The sequence below is a fragment of the Pangasianodon hypophthalmus genome, chromosome 8 (genome assembly GCF_027358585.1).
Source record: "Pangasianodon hypophthalmus isolate fPanHyp1 chromosome 8, fPanHyp1.pri, whole genome shotgun sequence".
Lineage (NCBI taxonomy): Eukaryota > Metazoa > Chordata > Actinopteri > Siluriformes > Pangasiidae > Pangasianodon > Pangasianodon hypophthalmus.
In genome coordinates this window covers 4,337,197-4,356,922 of record NC_069717.1, presented here as the reverse complement: position 1 = coordinate 4,356,922, position 19,726 = coordinate 4,337,197, and the positions used below count along the sequence as shown (strand labels likewise).

The 19,726-nt window shown below is 39.1% G+C and overlaps 1 protein-coding gene across 1 annotated transcript; it reads right to left on the bottom strand.

Moving 5' to 3' along the window:
• Window positions 1-423: 423 nt before the first annotated feature.
• Window positions 424-19,618, bottom strand: abcd1 (ATP-binding cassette, sub-family D (ALD), member 1). Its single transcript, XM_026928049.3, has 10 exons — window positions 17,257-19,618; window positions 15,799-15,979; window positions 13,542-13,684; window positions 13,216-13,390; window positions 10,900-10,994; window positions 7,174-7,319; window positions 5,327-5,472; window positions 4,853-4,937; window positions 4,440-4,565; window positions 424-3,479 (listed from the first exon to the last, which is right to left on the bottom strand). The coding sequence occupies exons 1-10, from the start codon at window positions 18,190-18,192 to the stop codon at window positions 3,170-3,172; spliced, it is 2,343 nt and encodes a 780-aa protein (XP_026783850.1). The 5' UTR covers window positions 18,193-19,618; the 3' UTR covers window positions 424-3,169.
• Between the last annotated feature and the right edge of the window lie 108 nt (window positions 19,619-19,726).

Below are 19,726 nucleotides of genomic sequence, written 5' to 3'. Positions count from 1 at the left end.
ATTTTACTGAGCAGAATATTGTAAACGGTAATAAAAGCCTTCAGAATATAAGAACCAGCTGCTCTGTTTTGAGTAAGGGTGTCAATTCTGTAATAAAACTGACTCTACATGGTCATTCTTCTTATATCATTTGCATATCATGTAAATATTCTATATATAGTCTCATTTTCTCTGCATTTTATCTCATCTTGCTTGCATTTATTGTGAAAAATTAGAATTGTATTAAACCCAGCAATAAAACTTGCAGTGTGTTCACCCTGCACACCACAAAACTACTGTAATAATATAACCACCATGATGAATTATTCATAAATGTTCTGCACACCAGAAATCAAATCAAGCCTTTTATCCGAATATCAGCACTAGTAGAGGGAAAAAAAGAACATCTCGGACAAACGAGTGAAAGCATCCAAGCCGAGTGTGTGGATTTCTAAATAATGTGATTTATTAGGTTCTATGAACAAACTAATCTATAGTCATGCAGGCAAATGTGCAAATTAAATCTCTATCACTGACAACAATGAGAAGTTTATTACAGAGTCGAAGTATATCCAAAGTTAACATTTGTAAAAATCAAGTAGAGCAAAAAATGTTAGTTCTGAAACAGTCATATTCAGCACATGCTCTATGTGGAAAATTCATCAGATTATAGTGGTTCCTTGATATTCATGATACAAAACCACCTGTGCAAAATCTTAATTTATTACTTTTAGGGAAATACCATGATAAAAATAAATTTTATAAACATAGTGGGCACATTTAAACATTTTTAAAGCAGCGATTAATATTTGGCTACAATCAAACATCAGTCAATTGATTGAGTTTAAAATCAATAAAGTAAGAGGTTTGATTTTTTTAAGAATTCGAAATGTGAAATTGAAAGGACACTTTCATAATATACAAAAGGAGGTAATCTAATAAAATAATGTTCATTGTTATAACAAGATCGTATTAAACTGTTGATATATTTCTCATATATCACACAGCGTTAATGGCTCAAAGTGGCATTTACTGTATATATTTAATAGTGTGCAGATTAAAAGTCTAAAACATTAGACTTCAGGTTTTTACATCGCTATGATTAAACCAAGGCCTTTAAAGAGTAAAAGGTCTTCTAAATCTAACACAGTCCAGAGACCGGTAATAAGAGTGAACAGAGATGCATCTACAGTGATGGATTAAATCAATTCGCTACAGACTGCTACAGCAAAGATAAAACAAGGAAAGTTAGCAAACTTCCTCTCAGGCAGCTCTCGCTGATTGAACTGTAGTGACCTCGGCAGTGGACGTGACCGTTTATCGTAGAGTCACTGCTCCACGCCTCATTGTCATTCACAAAATCATTCGTAGTAGGGTTGGGAAATATGACAACGTAACATCAGTATCATGATACACGTGTATGCATCCTTTTTTTTTAGCATAGTTATCAGTACGTTTACTAACAAACACTGACTGATTGTTAGTCACAAAAACAGCTAGTTGGACGTTAAAATCTAGTTATACCACAGCGATGTCCTATTCTCAATCTCGAATGGTCAGAAGGTGTTGATTAATTTTCCTTAACAGCAGCTCTGATAGTACTGCCAGCTGTAAGACAAATCACAGGTTTATATTAATGCGTTTGTTCTAGTAGGTTATCTTTCTTTAGTAACATTGACTTGTATGGTGGACGTTCCACATAATCTAAGTGATAAGAGGAACCAACCTGTTTCACTTTCATTCCACAACCTTAAATGGAACGTTGTTCATTAATAAATTCAAAATTGTAACTGTTGGCAAGTAGCTGTGGTATAAGAGGAACAAAACACTGTGGGATATGCTGTTATAGGAAAATAACCAACTTCAGGGTGGTAACATCACACCGTCGTGTTGTTGATCATCTTCCTATAACAGCACATCGCCTCACATTCTGTTCCCTTCTTATAACATTCATGTTAAATCTAAATAATTGAAACCATAATTTACGTTTTGGGAAATAAATAAATAAATAAATAAAATCGCTACTGTGTATATTTAGCACACGTTAATATACCGATTGTGTGTTGTAAAAATAACTTCATATGAAATTTTTGAGTTCTCAAGTTGTGCAGATGTATAGGATTTTACTCTTTTGTCAGATCACACGTTTGAATCCTGACAATTCCACAGCCATTCATGCCCAGTAGTTCAATAGCACTTGTTTGTCTGCACCATTCCCAGCTCCACGCATATGTGCATGTTCAGTGCTCTTGATAAAAGGAAAAGCAATTGCATCACAGGTACTTAGTTACCAACGACTGATTTCATACTGAACTGTGCGATACCACACTGTCCGGTGGAGTTGTGCAAGTTTCTTAGCTCGTGAATACAGAATAGAACAGTTAGTGCTCTCCTCCAAGCGTGTTAAAGAAAACAAGTTAGGCTTTATCCTCTAAGACAGGTAACTGTCATATGACTGAGAATACCCAGCTAGAAGATGTAAATAGGCTATAAGCACATTCTGAGAAATTCCTAAGTATCATGATACAGGTTTTTGACATAATCACCCAACCCTGATTCATAGTTTCACAAACCACTCTGTCAAACTGTGTGGTGGTTTTCATCCTGACAGAGTATAAAATCAAACCTTCTGCCTTTTGTACAAAACACGGCACAAAAAGAAGCCTACAGCACCGAGTGGTAATCCCTAACGTTATATCAGCATCGTGAGACTGTTATTAAAACGAACAGTACAACACAACTGCAGTCAGTGGTCTGACAGCAGCCCTTTTCCAAATGCCTCCCTTCTCTCCTTTCTCACTTCCACACACACACACACATACACACACACATCCAAGGTGCCAGAGTGTTTGTGCAAATTCTGTAGAGAACTGTAATAACATGGGATTGAGCAGCTTTCATCATCTGCTGCACCTGCAAAAACTGGCACCAGCTTCATGCTTTTCCCGACCTCTAACACACACACACACACACACACATATGCACACATATGCACGCAGTAGAAAACGCAGTTAAGGAAAGCCCCTAAAGACCACATCAGAGCTAATAATTTTGATCTGAGATTCTTTACCCATGTACATGGTTCCGCACACTCGCACAGACTCACACACACACGCACGCACATTCACACGCACAGACACGCTCACACAAACAGCTGGCTTTGAAATCATCTCCGTCTCCTGGCATCAAATCACTCCATAAGGCCTCGTCCCTGTTCACCAGGGAGCGCGTCTCTCTCCTCCCTCTCCTCCTGCTGCTTCCTCTCTCTCTCCTCCTCCCCCTGTCGCTCCCCCTCTGTCTCCATGGGGCTCAGCAGGCTGCTGTTTTCACCCAGAATGCTGCACAGTTCAGACAGACGCTGCTGCATCTTGGGGATCCCTGAGAGCTGTGTCTCCAGCCTCAGCTTCTCGTCCTGCAGAGACAGCCGCGTGGACGCGTCCAGCTTTTCAAAGCGCCAGCCGCCCTCACCATCAAACTGCAGCAGGTGGGTGTGGTACTTCCTGTGGTCAGAGGAGAGGAGAACCATATGGCATAATTAACATGGGCCATTAATCATAGTAATAGAAATAGTAATAATCAGGGAATCTGAAATCTCATTAATTTCATCCTTAAATACTATCTAACTTCTAGTAAAGGAGGCGTGGCATGAGTGCCTGACAGTCCAAGTGAAGAGGCCTTGGCCTATTTGTCAGTCAGCACCGGTAAACTGTGCCTGCCAGTCCTAATGAAAGAGCCGTGGTCTCTGTGCCTGCCAGTCCTAATGAAAGAGCCGTGGTCTCTGTGCCTGTTAGTCCTAATGAAAGAGGCGTGACCACTGTGCCTGTTAGTCTTAATGAAATGGGCGTGACCACTTTGCCTATCAGTCCTAATGAAATAGCTATGATCTTTGTGCCAGACAGTCCCAAAGAAGGAGGCATGGTCTCTGTGCTGTCAGTCCCAGCAAAGGAGGTGTGGCCTCTATGCCTGTCAGTGCTAAAGAATTAGGCGTGGCCTCTATGCCAGTCAGTCCTAATGAAAGAGGCGTGACCTCTGTGTCTGTCAGTCCCAAAGAAAAAGGTATGGCCTCTGAGCAAGTCAGTCCAAGTCTATGTGCTGTGTCCTCTGTGCCTGTCAAGCCCAGTGAAGCGGGGGTGTTCTCCCACTCCTAAAAGCTAACTTTGGTGTTCTTTAAAAGCAAACTATTTGAATATTGCTGGCTGCTTTAAATATATCTTTCAGACTTAGAGCACCTAATAATATATATGTAACATCTGTCAGTTCCCATGTGGGTTTGACAGGCTTTATTAATGAGAATATTCATCTTGTTTCCATAATTATCATGCCTGTTTTCTTTCTTAATTTAGATCAAACTAATCTGCTAAAATCCTATTCCTGGACTGCAAACTACTCCAGCTCTGCTCTTCAGTTCTCCTCCAGCTGTGTAGGAGCGTGCTGGTTAGAAAGATGACAGAAAGACCCACCACAGAGACGGACGGTGTGTGATTGAGAGAAGTGCAATCCCAGCATCCTTAGCGGCTTCAAAGATTTTGCCCTCCACATCGATGCTAACGGCACTGGTGCACTCGTCCAGGAGAGCGTATTTGGGCCTGGAGGAAATCAGTCAGAGATCAGTCAACATACGGCATAGGGCAACAGTCAGAGCTGTCAATCATAAAGTAAAAACTTTACAAGCATGAAAAGAATTTTAAAAACAATCTGCTGAAAGATTTTTTTTTCTTCATCTTTGTATGCCAACAGAAAAAGACACTCTTTTAGCCGCATAAATATTATTTCCCAGTTAAGCAAAAGGTGACAAGTTGATCAGTCTTTGAACAGTCTGAAATATGTAAATATGTATGTATTGGGTGTTTGAATAAGACATTAAATGTCTCACTTGTGGTAGAACATCCTGGCCATGCCCATTCTTTGCTTCTCTCCTCCAGACAGAACATCCTTCCAATCACTTTCTGCATCCCAACCTGCCAAAACACCATGTATCAACCACCTCAGTCTAGGCACAGGGCTTTCAATATTACTAAGTACTTCTATACACTTTCAATAGCTAAAGTAAAATAAGCAAAAGTGATGTTTAATAGCAACAACTGCTACCCTGTAGCTACTGTACCCTGAAGTTCAGTTAGTGCCTGGGTTTCTTCCCACAAATACAATCAATTCAAATGACTTGTGAACATTTATACTAAAGCCATAAAAGTCAAAGTCATGATCACATTATTAAGCCCTTTGTCAGCTGAATTAGGTCTGTTACAGCTGAGAAACGCTAAAATGTGCTGAGTCTATGCAGGACCTGCAGCCAAAAAAAAAAAAAAGTAAATCTCAGCAGTGTTTATTGGTGAGCGTGTTTGCTCACCTCCCTCCCTCTCGAGGATATAGAGGAGGTTGACGGTGCGCAGGATTCCCTCCAGCTGCTGATCTGTGAAACCTTGCTCCCGCATCTCCTGATCCGTGTCGGGGTAAATCACCTGATCCCGCAGAGTGCCCACGGACATATACGGCCTGCATGAACACACACACATTATAAAACAGAAAAAGAATGAAATGAAATGTACATTTCACCAGAAATCCTCTGATGGAAATGAAAGTTGGCATTTACACAGCCACATCAAAAATATACAATCTTCTTTAGATACCCTGGCCAAGCAATGACATGTAACAACACAGAAGCACTTGTGCAAAAGGTCAAATCCATACAGTTCCCCTGGAAATTGTTTCACATTCAAGAGTAGAGGAGTAATTTGTCCAAGACTTAAATGTACACAATTTTTCTTTCTGAGACATGCTTGGTGTGCAAAGTTTGCTTCATTGGTTTTGCATTTACTTTTGCTACTATTTTATTTTTTGGACTCAACTACTTCTTTAATAATGCACACAAATTAGCATGTTAAAGTAGACAGTGCTGTTGAATGCTCGATTCTGATTGGTCAGAATGTGTTGATTAATTTTCTATAACAGCTGTTCTGACAGTAGTTCCATCTGCAAGGCAAATCACAGATATATATTAATGCACTCGTTCGGATACTTTATCATATCTATCGTAAAAACGTACACAAGGACGTATATGGCACACGCACCGCAATATGGTGACGTTTTCTGTAACAAGATCTCTATTTAGCATTCGGGAAAAACTCTTCAGTGTCAGCACTTTTTAACAGTCAGAGGACAAGCTTTAACTTTAAGTTTTCCGGCAAGGTAAAGTCTTCAGGACAGAGGACGTTCCACTTTGCAGTTTCTCTGTAACATGACATTCTGCGTTTTTTTTGTCTTATTAACTTCAAGAGAGTTTAAAAGAGATGCTGGTGAAGGAAGGACTGTCTATAGCTTCTATAATGTAAGTAATTACAGGAAGTAACTTGTTTCGCAGATGTTCCACAACATCTACTTAAATGTAACTAGAAATGGATAAAAAGTATGACATCTCTTTCCCTGATTAATTCAAATTTGTAACTGTTGGCAAATTAATGTGGTATAAGAGGAATAAAGTACTTCAAAACATGCTGTTATAGGAAAGTAATCAATGACAGTGTGGCCACAGTCACTGATTATTTTCTATGTATTTTAATCTATGACCCAGTGCTGTAAGTGATTAAATGCACCACATACGCTATAACATTCTTCCCTCTTTTGCGTTGTACTTCCCTCTTCAACAGTCTGCAAATGTGTTGAGATCACTGTTAAGCGACAATGAGCCTAAACATCTCTCGGACTTAATTGATGGTAGAAACAAGTGTATTATTGCGTGGCCGCGTTCGGTTGCCGCTGCTGCGGGTGTAATCTCTTTCACTTGTGCAATGAGGCAGTCACGTCAAACAGTTGCTCTGCAGGGCCATCTGGACCCACTGCTCTCAGAACCTGCTCCACTTCATCACCACCTTCATCACTACTAATTAGCTTAGCAGGGCATGAAATGAGAATGAACACGCACACGCTTCCAGAACTTCTAAACAGTCGGGGGTCATTCTAATGGTTAAATTAAGAAAAAGGCAGCACCCTGTGATGTGTGACCAGCCTTTAGTCTATAATTCTCAACCCTAATGGAGGACAATAAATGATTATGCTCAAGCTCAAGCTTTTCTTAACTCATGTCCATATAATTACAATCGCATTAACTATCGCATTTACTATCAATGTTAAGGCAATTCAGGGACCTGCCTTTTATATTATTATTACTATTAATATGGTTACTGTAATAAGCTGTACCTCTGTGGGATGTAGAACATGTGCTGCGGCGGAGGTTTGTACAGGACGCCGCTGTATACAGGCCACAGGCCGCTCAGGATCCGAAACAGCGAGCTCTTACCGCAGCCGTTCGGGCCCGTGATTAACAGATGCATCCCTTCGTCCACCTTCGTGCAAGACAGAAAAAAAACAGAGGAATAAGTGGATAAAACATTATGCATTAACTGTTAACACTAGTCAGCTAATGTGTGTGTGTCTGTGGACCTATTTAAAGGACTACACAAATGTTGTTCAACCTAAATTCTATCGCATCTGTAGTGTACGTGTGATTACCATGGACAAATTGTTTTACATTTACATGTATTAAAAAATGACTCAAAACTTGCTTATATTAAACAATATACAATAAAAATTCAAAACTGCAACTGTAGAACTCTAATAATGAAAGTGAGTCTTAATAAAGCTGTTTATATGAAATTTTATCCAACTTTACAACACAAAGTCATTCTGGTTACTTAAGACTCTTTCTAAGGTGTAATGATACCCACACAAATCCACTGGTAACACAAATCCACTATATTTTTTCTTCTGAAAAATAATCTGCATCTCTAAGACTGCAAATAGTACAGATCTAATTCTTAACTTATTAGTATCTTTGCCTGAAAAGTGTTCTACACAAAAACCCATATGTGGTTCTTACCCAAACTGTTGCCATGAATTCGGGAGCACAAAACTGTTTGCTGTAGCATTAAGTCTTTGTATGCTCTAGCATTAAGATTTCCTTTCACTGGAACTAAAGGGCCCAAACCTGTTCTACTGAACACCTTTGGAATGAACTGGAACGCTGACTGCACCCCAGGCCTTCACGGCCAACATCACGGCCTGATCTCACTAATGCTCTTGTGGCTGAATGATCACAAATCCCCACAGCCACACTCCAAAATCTAGTGGAAAGCCATCCCAGGAGCTTATTATAACAGCAAAGGGGGACTAAAACTGGAATGGGATGTTCAAGAAGTACATATGGGTAGGACTGGTCACAAACTTTTGGCCATGTAGTGTATTTTGCAAAAACATTTAACAATGACATTTGAAGACCTGACAACTTCTATTATAAGTGAGGTTCAGTAAGTGGGTTTTCTGTTCCCTTTCTCAGTAAATGCATACGTGCTCAAGTTCCTGTCTGTGGCAATTACATACACACTACAAATATGAGACACTGAAAACAGGAGCTCTGAAGCACTAAGTAGATTAAATAGATTTTATAATAAATGCTTCATTTTGAAGCAAATGCACATTATACTTCGCTTTCAAATAATGCCGAACTGTGATCAGCCAAATTTTGCAGAGTTCCACAAAGACATCTGGGTTCAGTCTCAAAACAATTCCTATTTTGAGACTGAGCAATGCTGCCTAAGTGGTTGGCACACACTGGAATTACAAATGCATTTCAGTGATTGCTTGATTTGCTAGAAGAAATTATATAAATTGTGCCCCTCCTGTTAATTCCGTGGCAGTGTCACTATCTGTCAGCCTGACACAGTCGTCTGGAAACGGCTGCCACGGTTCAACGCACTCTTTAATGATATCACTGTCTTTTCCCACAAATTTCTCCCCATGTCTATAAAAAGGGAAGGCGTGGAGCTGTTTAAGGCTGTCTCACAAGGCATTGTGGGTAACAGCTTTGAGTCACGCGGGTGGCAGATGACTGCTGCATGAAAGGCACAGAGGGTTATTAGCGATGCGATCTCCTTAACGCTTCAGCGGAACAGCGTGTCATCACAGGAAGGTCTGTCTCCAGGAGTCGAGAGGGATGGTGGTGTTTGGGAATAATCAACACATTGTTCCTGGCAAACAGGCAACGAGCCAGAAGGCATCAGGCTTTGGAGTGCAAAGCCTGCTTCCCAGAAGTTAACAAGAAACATGATTAATCACAAGTGGGTCTGGTGTAGAATGACTGACATCATTAAGAAAACAAGATTCTACGGAACATGCGGCATCAACATAAACATACAATTAGATGAAACTAAACTAAATTTGGGAAATTTTTACAATTATGTTGTACAGACACTGAGTGATTATCTGTTTGATTATTGTTTTCCTTCCCAAGATTCCATAGCCATTTTACACTTCTGTACTATTTCCACTTCCACCACGGTGGGCCAGAGAATTATAAATCATAATCGCATAAAGTGCTTTATACCACAAAGCTGTTGAATTCTTTTTTCTGATTGGTCAGAAAGTGCTGAAAATTAAGAAAATTAATCTGAGTTTGCTCAAGTGCAAAAAGTGTCACTGCAGTGGTTTTGCTTAAAAAGAAAAATGACAGTGTTAGGGAAAAGCCCGAGTTAGGATTGAGTACACGACATGCAAGTGTTATTGTGTCATAATATATAAAAGTCAGATTTCAGTATGCAACTGCTTGCAGCATTGGTCCACCAGGAGAAGGCGGGTAGGGGGTGAGACATGTAGGATTAGGGTCTTTTCAATCTGCATATTCATAGTAACTGGATTTCTTGCTGAGGTGCATCTAGTCTTTTTTTCTGTTGTCTACTAATATTTGCATAGAACCTAAAAAATAATCTTCAAATTTAATCTGAAGTGACTAACAGGAATAACTGGAAAATATCTGGCCAAGTGACTATGTGTTCCTAATGAACATAAAAAGCATGAGCGTATCCTTAAATAAACTTCCTTAATAATCCATTAATCAGATGTCGCTTATCTTTGTTGGTTTACTGTCACCGCTCTTTGGACTGAGCTAACAACTATCAGCAGAACACCTGAATTAAAGCTTCACTTTTTTCCCCGAAAATGCACTGAAACATGGCGAAGTTTATGACTACTATAACAAGACGTTTTTAAGGCTAACCATCGGTGGTGGTAATTCAGAGGTTAGGGCTCTGTAGGGTCCCTTCAGCAAGGTTCTAAACCGCCTTGGATAAATGCATCCACCAAATGAATAAATGCAGATGAGACACTTCGATGCACTGACGAACTGTTTCATGAAGAAGTGTTTGATGAACTGTTTGAGTTCAGGTGATGCACTACACTGCCACAGGCAAATTTCAGGTTTCCCTGTCTTTAACCAGCTAATTCAGCTTATCTAGAAATTATTATGTTCTCCCTGAAACACTGAAAAGGTTCCTCAGGAAAAGGTATATAGGGTAAGTGTTAACTTCTGACAATATGTTAATCTATAGCACGTTAAACCTAGGCTTAAAGAACTAAAACAACCTGATACCTAACAACAGAGACTTGAGTTCAGATATATTTCTAAATGAATGACCTATAATGCCTTGTGGTTGGGTTATTTTATTGCCGTGCATAACACACCATCGGTAAATGCCCCAGATAAACTAGGCCAAACCACAGACACGAAGTAGAAAAGATAACAGATCACTAAACAATACAATATAAACTTCCTGTCTCATCAACCATTAAATTAACTGGAATATAATTTACCTTATACTTAAAATTTTTAGGGCTAACTTTTTACCTAACATAAAGTTTTGTGAAATGCTATATTCACTAGTTATAGACTTAATATATACATATGTTTTTTTTTTAAAAAGGAATCTGTGGTACTTTGGTACCCAGGCTCATGATCATGTATTTGATACACTGACTGCATCCATAAAGTTTTAAAAATAATTTAGTATCAATAATAGACTTTCTCTGAGTCCAGAAAATCATCCCTGGTTCTAGTATAGCGTGTAAAAGCAGATTATGGATTCAGGTGTATACCTTGATGTTGAGGCTGGACACTACCACATCGCCTGTGGGTGTTATTATCGGCAGGTTCTCACACCTGATGCCTTGCTCCACGTCAATCACTTGACCTGCATGCAAAAACACACACAGAGCTATATATTAACACACAGGGTATGCATTACTATAGCTAAATAATGCCACACTTACATCCTACCTTCAGCAGTAAACAGGAAATATTTTGAAAATTAAATCATTATTTTGTGTTTTGTTTATCGGAAACAGTCAAGTATTTTTAGAAAAAATCATCTTAGATTTGTGTCAAGAGGATACTTGGGGATATTTGAAGTCCTGCCAAAGAGCTAAAAATGTGTACACACAGGAAGAGTTTGATGAGATTGATCACTGATGAACATTTTTGGCTTGAGACATTACAACTGATAAACAACTGCAGTTAAAGTCATAAAGCACTATTTATAAAGCGTATATCCACTCTCGATTGGTGCTGGTCCACACCCTTTCTGCAAAATGAGAAAAGTGCAAGTGCATATTATGGCGAAGATCACAAGTGCATGTTTGTAATGCCCTGTGCAGAAACAGGGAGTTACAAACATACACTGAACTACTGGTTTATTAGTTACATGACCAGTATATTAATAACTTGGCACATAATTCTATACACATAAACTCATGTAAGACCAAATTGCCGTTTAATAATTCCATATGTGCGTATACTGACAGGCAGCAAATTAACAGGAAATTAAAAAAAGCATTTTAAAAAAGGATTTTAATTCTAGGGAAAAAAATTTGTTTCTGATGCTTAAAAGGCATCATACTTTAGTTTATGAAGACAAAATAGTCACACAAAGCACACTGCGACGCACACTTCTGTCCTCGATGCTTACTTAACATACCTGTAGCTAATGTAAAAGCTGTGCAGAGAAAAGCTATTGTCACTGTTTAGTTTCTGACCATCAGTGAACAGTCACAAGCTGTATACAACAAACATCAGATGCCTTTTGAAATAAACGTGCCCCTTTAAAAGTTCTGTAAATTCTTAAAAATAATTTAAAAAGTTAAGACTTTTTATGGAAATGGACACACTGCATATAAATTCTCTACCAGAACTGATAAAATTACCAAAATTCTTTCATCAAGTACTGTGAAATTTATAGTATAAACGTTTAAATTTACTTCAACTCTGTGAAACTCTCTGATGACTTTACACTGAAAAAAATAATTCATGGAAATTAAGGGCAGAATTTCCACTTAAGTAAAATAGTCAACACAACAAAAAGTAAATAAGCAATGTTAAACAGGTTTATGTTAAAACTCATTAAACAGAAATACATAAGTAACTTAATTTATCATAGTAACATGGATATTACATCGATATGTAAATGCTACATACAGTATTTTACTTAAGAGGAATTTCTGCCCTTAATTTGAATATCTTGATCCATGAGTTACAGTGTATTATAATTACATCCATTACATCCAAGTAGATCCATGAGTTATAGTGTATTATAATTTAGTGATGTAGTATTTAAAAATGTAGTGAACAGAAAGTAGATGTTTCTTTCTAAATGTAGTAAATAAAAGTTAATTTATTAAGTTAATGTATTAGGTGATAAAACAGTAAATGTAATTATTTTGTAGCTTTTTTAGTTTCCACGTCTGGTCATGACACGTCAGTTGAGAAGCCCTGCTTTACGCATCATGGCTTGAGGTCGGACCACAAATACAGTTATACTGGTTTTTTTCAATCTCTAGAGCAGCGGTTCTCAAACCATTTATAGCCCCTTTCACTGTAAAATAAATTCTACAGACCCTCTTCAGAATGGATTTATTACATGAACATTATTCAGATTTTACAAATAACACTTCTTTTTGGAGCCATAAAGCTTTCTATTCCTTTCCTTTCCACTGATAGAATAAAATAGGTCTGAATTAACTTTGGTGGTTGGACCCCTAAATATAATAACTTTCCACCACTGTAGTGAAATTAAAAAAAATCATGGACCCCCGGCTATATTTCACAGACCCCTGGGGTCTCTGGACCCCACTTTGAGAACCACTCATCTAAATCGAGTATAAACTCTAATTTAACTAGAAAAATACTATGTTTCTATATAATGCTTACTGTATATAACTGGACAAATCACAAATTCGTAAATGAATGTGTTTACTGGTACTATTTGTACTAAATATATTTGTGTTGATATACCCCTTAAACATGGGATAAGTGTTGAGATGTCACATGTAAGTTTCTTTTGGGTCCTATCTTTGTTTGTAAGCTGAATGCTGAATATAATTAAATAAAGTTAAACAAATGAATGGAGCAAAACTCACCTCTAATGTGTAGGGGCCCCTCCAACCTCATACCATGCTTCACCTCACGTGAACCGCCACGGTTGTCTGTGCCCTGTGGGTCCTCGACTGATCGGCGATACACACCAACACGCACCTCCTCAAACACATCAAACATCTCATACACACGTGCCGTGTAGCCTGCCAGCTCCGTCACCTAAGACAAGGAGCAAGAAGAGGCCGTAAACTCAAAGAGTACATCAATACTATACGAGCTATATGAATGTATAAATGTTACCAAGTCCTTGTTACTATGTATTAGTAACAGCCCAATACCACCACCTTTAGGATATGATGGAGCATCTCACCTCCTTGTAGGAGCTCATAATCCGCTCCACAGCGTCGGCTCCTGCGTTTAAAAGATTCCTGGCTGTGGTAAAGGCCTCCGTGCGCTCGCTCACCATCTCTTCCTCTTTCATCACCATCACCGCCTGCTTCACGTCCTCTGAATCTAAAAATAAAAACAACACTGCCACATAAGGACGAGGTCAAAGAAGAAGACATTTGCGAGCAACACGTACACAGTAACAACCGAAATGTTACTTTGGAAAGTTAACACATCATGCTATAAATATCCCAAGCAAGACTTGTGTGGATTGTCTATCTGTTAACACCTTCAGAAACAGGCTAGGAGCTGGCATGTAAAAAAATACGGTGTTAAATAGGCCTTATGCTAAGTAAGAAAGCTGCGTTCATGTATTACAGCCAAAAATCAGTAAGGAATGAAACATGACGGGACTAAAGTATTAGAATGATGCATTAATGTAAACCTGCTATTTGAATTACAGCCAGAGCGACTGTCAGAGCTGCTGTTGTAGAAAATTAATCAACACTTTCTGACCAATCAGATTTGAGAATTCAACAGCGCTGTCATATAAAACTTGACCGTAAGACTTTGGTTATTAAGACTTCCTTTTTTTGAGATATCTAGTTTTGAACTAAATGAGGACAAAATCATTCAGTTTGAGTGAACAGGTCTGCATGTATGTTACTTACTGTACTTTTAAAAATATCTGAGTTGTTTTATGTTATGTCATGGTAACTAAGACTTTGTCACCACCTACTGGAACAGTCCTAGATGTCCAGAAATACTAATCGTTTTGTCCTGATTTATTCATTGTTTAAAACTGTATTGTCTCAGCTATACAGACTACTATAAAATTAGTACGCATTGCTAGGTTACTTTTGATTAAAACGTATCTTATGTAAGGAATAACACATGCAGCATGACATGAAGTGGAGTACCGATACCAGCCCGAGGGGGATTATTTTCATGTAACCGCATGGTCTGAAGTATGTTATTTCAGTTACACCACAGAGATTTGCCAAAGATTACAATGTTTATTAATGAACGACACATTGCGCACTTTAACAGTTTATCGTTAGATTTAATTTTGTGGAACAGCCAAGAGACAAGTTAGTTCCTGTTCTCACTTACGCTACCAGCACAATAAACGGTCATTCCCTCACCAACCTCTCCCTTTCCTTTTCTTTCTTTCTCTCTAAAAAAATGCAGCTTGTCATTTAACTGAGAAACTGCAAAGTGTAAACTCATCATTCCTGAAGACTTTCTCGTGCTGGGAAACTTTGCAAAGCATTAAGCACCGCCAAGACTGTTACAAAGCGCTGACACTCGGGGCTCCCTCCATAAATGTTAAGTAAACGTCTCCTAACAAACCACATCCACGAGTATACGTCTTCCTTTTTTAAACAACATGTTTTTTAAATCTGTTTTTTATTAGTCTTAGATTATGTGGAGCGTCTGCCGTACAAGTCCCTGTGACCATTAGAGAATTCAACTGCACTGTGGTATGAAATAAAACCCTGAATTCTGATTCAGAAAAATATGGAAAAGGAAAACTGCAGTTTTTTCGTGCACTAAAGACTGTTAAATAAAGACCAAATGCAGGTAAAAATCAACATTGTGAGAGCAGAAAACTGGGGGAAGGTTGGACAAACTGTGCTGTCATAAGTTCTTTGTTGTTTTATCACATCATATCAAATTTGCTTGATTCAAATGTTACCTGCCACCATCACCAGAATCAGACTTACAAACTTAATTGAAAAAATGGACACCTGTCACGTTATCTGTTGTGATTTCATGTTAAAAGAGACTGACACAGCAACACTTTAGTTATTGACTACTAAAATAAATCCTGAATTATTTCCATTTCATTCACTAATGCACAAACCACTTTTACTACTGTTGCTCTCTCTGTTGCACTACAATGTAACCAGGTCCACTTCCACAACTGCTGCTCTCTCTTGTTTTGCACTAAAATGTAAATATCTACACACTCACATGTGCCGTCAATGTCTATAGTGTACATATTGTATTTTACTTGTCTTGTTGGTTTCTCACACCATGGGTCTGAGGGAAATGAAATTTCAAATTTCCTCTGTGTGTTCTGTACATATAGCAGAATTGACAATAAAGTTGACTTTGACTAGTTTAGTCACTAACTTTGGGCTCAGATCCGCAGATGCCAGTCTGACGTTTTGTTTTTTTTGGTGTAACTACCCGGTGTCAACATGTGAGTGTACACAGAGAAATGTGGGTCGTACCACGTGAGGAGTACCCCGTAGCTGTGATAATGGGCACGGCCACCATGACGAGACCCGAGGCGCTCCACAGGTACTTCATGAGGAACTGTTCGAGCATGACATACCACAGCCGCTTGAAGAGGATCAGGTTGATCTGCGAGCGCAGCGCCTCGTAGCTCCGCTGCAGCTGCGACATCTCCACCTACGCAGGGCACAACGGCAGAAGTGCGCACACACACGCAGACACACGTACGCACACACGAGCACACAGCAGGTGAGCATTATGAGAAACTGGGAATGGCGCAGATTTTCAAATGAACTCACAGTTAGCAGCATAAAATGTCCCTTTGCTATAGTTTAGGGTCCTTTTTCAAATCAGTCACTGGTCACTGAGCTGGTGTTGTGAAATGAAAGCCTACAGCTCAGTCTGTGTGTGCGCTAAAAGGCCACTGACCACTGTGTGTGTGAAGAAGGTCAGAACAGCCTGATACAGAAATTTGCCCCAGTTCCAGGGCTTTCTCTTTGTTCCAAACCACATGATGCTTCTTTGGTTTAGGAATAGTAACTACTGTGTAAGCACATGACGTTTGTTTATGGGGCCCATGTTGTACACTTGTAACATGCTCAAAGCACCAGAATAACTGAACACACATGTGAGGCTGGACAATATGGCAATAAGACAAGATAAGATACCGAATAAAGAATAAAACACTTAGGGGTGTGCTGTTAAAGGAAAATAATCAACAGTGGAATAGTGTAATAAAACCTGATGCAAGCAGAATTGCAGTTACCACCCTGAAGTTGATTATTTTCCTATAATAATATGTCCCATAATGTTTTATTCTTCTTATACCACAGCAATTTTCCAACAATACATTTTTTTTTAAATTTAATTAGAATCTTATCCAAAAACATAAAGTTAATCATTTCAATGTCTACTTGTTCATGGACCTTAAATTGGCTGACATTGAAGTTTACAGAGATGTTTATTTAACATTTATGGAAGTTGGAGTCACCGGAGAGCTTTGTAACAGTCAAAGGAAAAGCTGTAACTTTACGTTTTGTGCAATGGGAAAGTCTTCATGATGGACGACTTTGTGCTTTGTGGCTTCTTGGTAACATGACACGGTGCATTTTTTGTCTTCCAACTGTTGTAATACAGCTTTTATAACATAATTGGTAACTTGTTTTGTGGCCTTTTCACATTAAATATGACTAGAAATTGATAAAAATGTATGTGTGTCATTCTTTAATTAATAAAATAATAATTGTTGGCAAATTGCTGTGGTATTAGAGGAGTAAAACACGTCAGAACAGGCAACTTCAGGTTAGTTACAGTAACTTGATCCACTTCAGATCTCTCACTGATTATTTTCCTATAACAGAATGTCCTGAAGAGTTTTACTCCATACTAAATTGGTTAAAAGAACAACAGACATCTGGATTCTACTTCAGTCTAAACATCTGTAATCGGAATACCTTGTGACCCCCATAGAAGGCGATCTCCTCTGAGTTGGCAATGATGCGTGAGTGCATGTACCTCAGGTCCCCTTTCCTCTTGGCCTCCTCGGCCACTAGCTTGCCGAAGCGTGGGGAAAATGCCCGCAGGATTTTGGCCGTGAGCGCCACCACGATGCCGGCAATCACCGAAGGCCAAGTCGTGTTGGCGCCTTTAGACTGTGCGGTTTTGATCAGCGTGTAGCAGGTCATCACCACATCAAGGCAGGGCTTCGTCAGGTTGGAGTACAGGTGAGCCACAGAGCCGGCGAACATCACCACATCCTCCGTCAGTGATTGGTCCGGGTTGGCCAGCCTACTGTCCATGTTGCTGACACGATAATAGGTCTGGTTGCTGAAGTAGAGCTGGTAGGCATGGCTCACCAGCCTGGTGCGAAAAGCCAGGGTTAGCTGGCCTTCCAGATAACGAATAGCGCTGTTCACAAACGTTGCAGGGATAGCGATCAGGAGCCATTTGGTTAACTCCCACACAAATGCCTGGGGGTCTTTCTTCACTATGGTCTTCACTATTTTCCCATCCAAGTTGGCTACATAAATAGACAGGAATGTGCGTGAGATGAGAGCGATTGAGTGGAAACCCAACAGACCCAGCTCTTTGCAGAAAAGCCGAGGGAAAAGGATGCTCAGAAGCCGCTTTAAGCGCAAAAGGAATTCTCGATTCACAGCCGGAGAGTTTCTCTTCCTTTTTCCTTTCTCCGTGACCTCCAGTGGCTCTTCGTTCGGTCTACTGTGCACGTTCAGTCTACCGTGCTGAGGATCAATCCGTCCTTTAAGCCGTTCAGAAATGTACGGGTAGAGTCTTTTCGCTCCGTATGCAGCAACGAGGAGGAAAACCGCTTTCTTTGCTGCTGAAGACCTCTTCAGTTGTGAGGGAAGTTTTGAATATACTCCAGGCATTTTTTTTTTTTTTGCAGAGCAGAGCTTGCTGAGACACTAGATAAAATGAGCTAGTGCGGTTTCACACATACTAGTGGGAACAATGGTCAAATGTGTAACATTAAAGCTTCTGAACTGTGTCCGCTTTGCACGAGATCTAAGCGTTTCAACAGAATTCAGCAAACTAGGAGGTCACTGCAAAGCTTTTTACACATTTAAGTCGTACTGTAAAAGTCGTACTGTAAACCTTTTCTGTTTTTATGTTCAAGAAGAATAATTTTTTTTATCTGTAACAGTTAGCCCATTTATATCTATCTAACTTAGCTATAAGGCTCAGTTTAACAGGTACCTGATTAACAGGTATTAGTTTCAAAAATGTTCTGGAAACGTTTGTTTTTGGTTCTGAGAACAGACCTTTTTTTAGTTCCCAATACAACTTTGTATAAGTTTGTATGTTTAACAAAAAAGGACAAAAATACTTTCTGTATTTTTCTGAAACCTTCCTGTATGAGTGTGTTTGCTAAGCAAAAGAAAACGTTCCCTAAACGTTATGAAACGGTTGCCAGAATAACCAAAGGAGAAGGATGGGTAGTTTGGACGCAAAATATTTTAGCCTGTAGGTGTTTTTTTTCCCACTGAGGTATCTAAATGAGGGTGTAAAAACCTCAAACTTCACTAAACATTAAAATGAAATAAAGAAAAATATTTTCAGAAGAAAAACAAACTCAGCTAGGTCAGACATCTTAGCAACTTAAGCTAGTAAATAATAGGAACTAGGAAAGATACCTAGCTGTGAATAAATAATTAGATAACTAGCTAATGATGCAGACAAACATTTCTAAAGCTATGCTATTTATTTATCCAACATTTTATTAAGATATAAGAACTTGCTAACAATGCTAATGTATGCTAAGTTATTTAATTAGCTAGTTGCTCTGGAAATCACTTTTTCCTTCTTGGTCGAGTTACCGCATGATGTAGCTCCTGTAAACTCAGCTAACCCTGTTATACAAGTATCGTTCAGACTAATTTATTTACCTTAATAACTAAATAACGCGTTTGCAACTGAACGCGTTTAATAATTTGTTTAATAACAGTGCTATAAACACATACTCACATTTGTAATTCACGGTTGCTAGCTAAATCTCTTATCGTTCAGCATTGCATTAAGGAAGTGTTCATGCTAACTGATGCCGTTGGCTAGCTGCAAAAACTCTGCGAGAACTTTATCCTCTTTTTTATTCACATACACCTCCAAAATCCGGCTAATAATCATCCTCAAGAGCGATTTCTGCTATTTCTAGCCATAATTAACCTCGCTGAGACAAGCCTTTCTTCGTGGTCCACAAGTTGAGTTGACTGCAGTGGCTGAACACCAAATAACTCCTCACTCCCTACTTTAAGTGCACTACCTATGGCGTGAAATAATGGCCTCTGCTGCCTATGTAGAGAGCTTTACGTCCATTTGGGATGTAACCTTTGTATTTATCTGCACATAGCCTGAGTATCAGACTACAAGAGTGTTGCCCAATAGGAGCAGGAGTAAAGAGGGCTG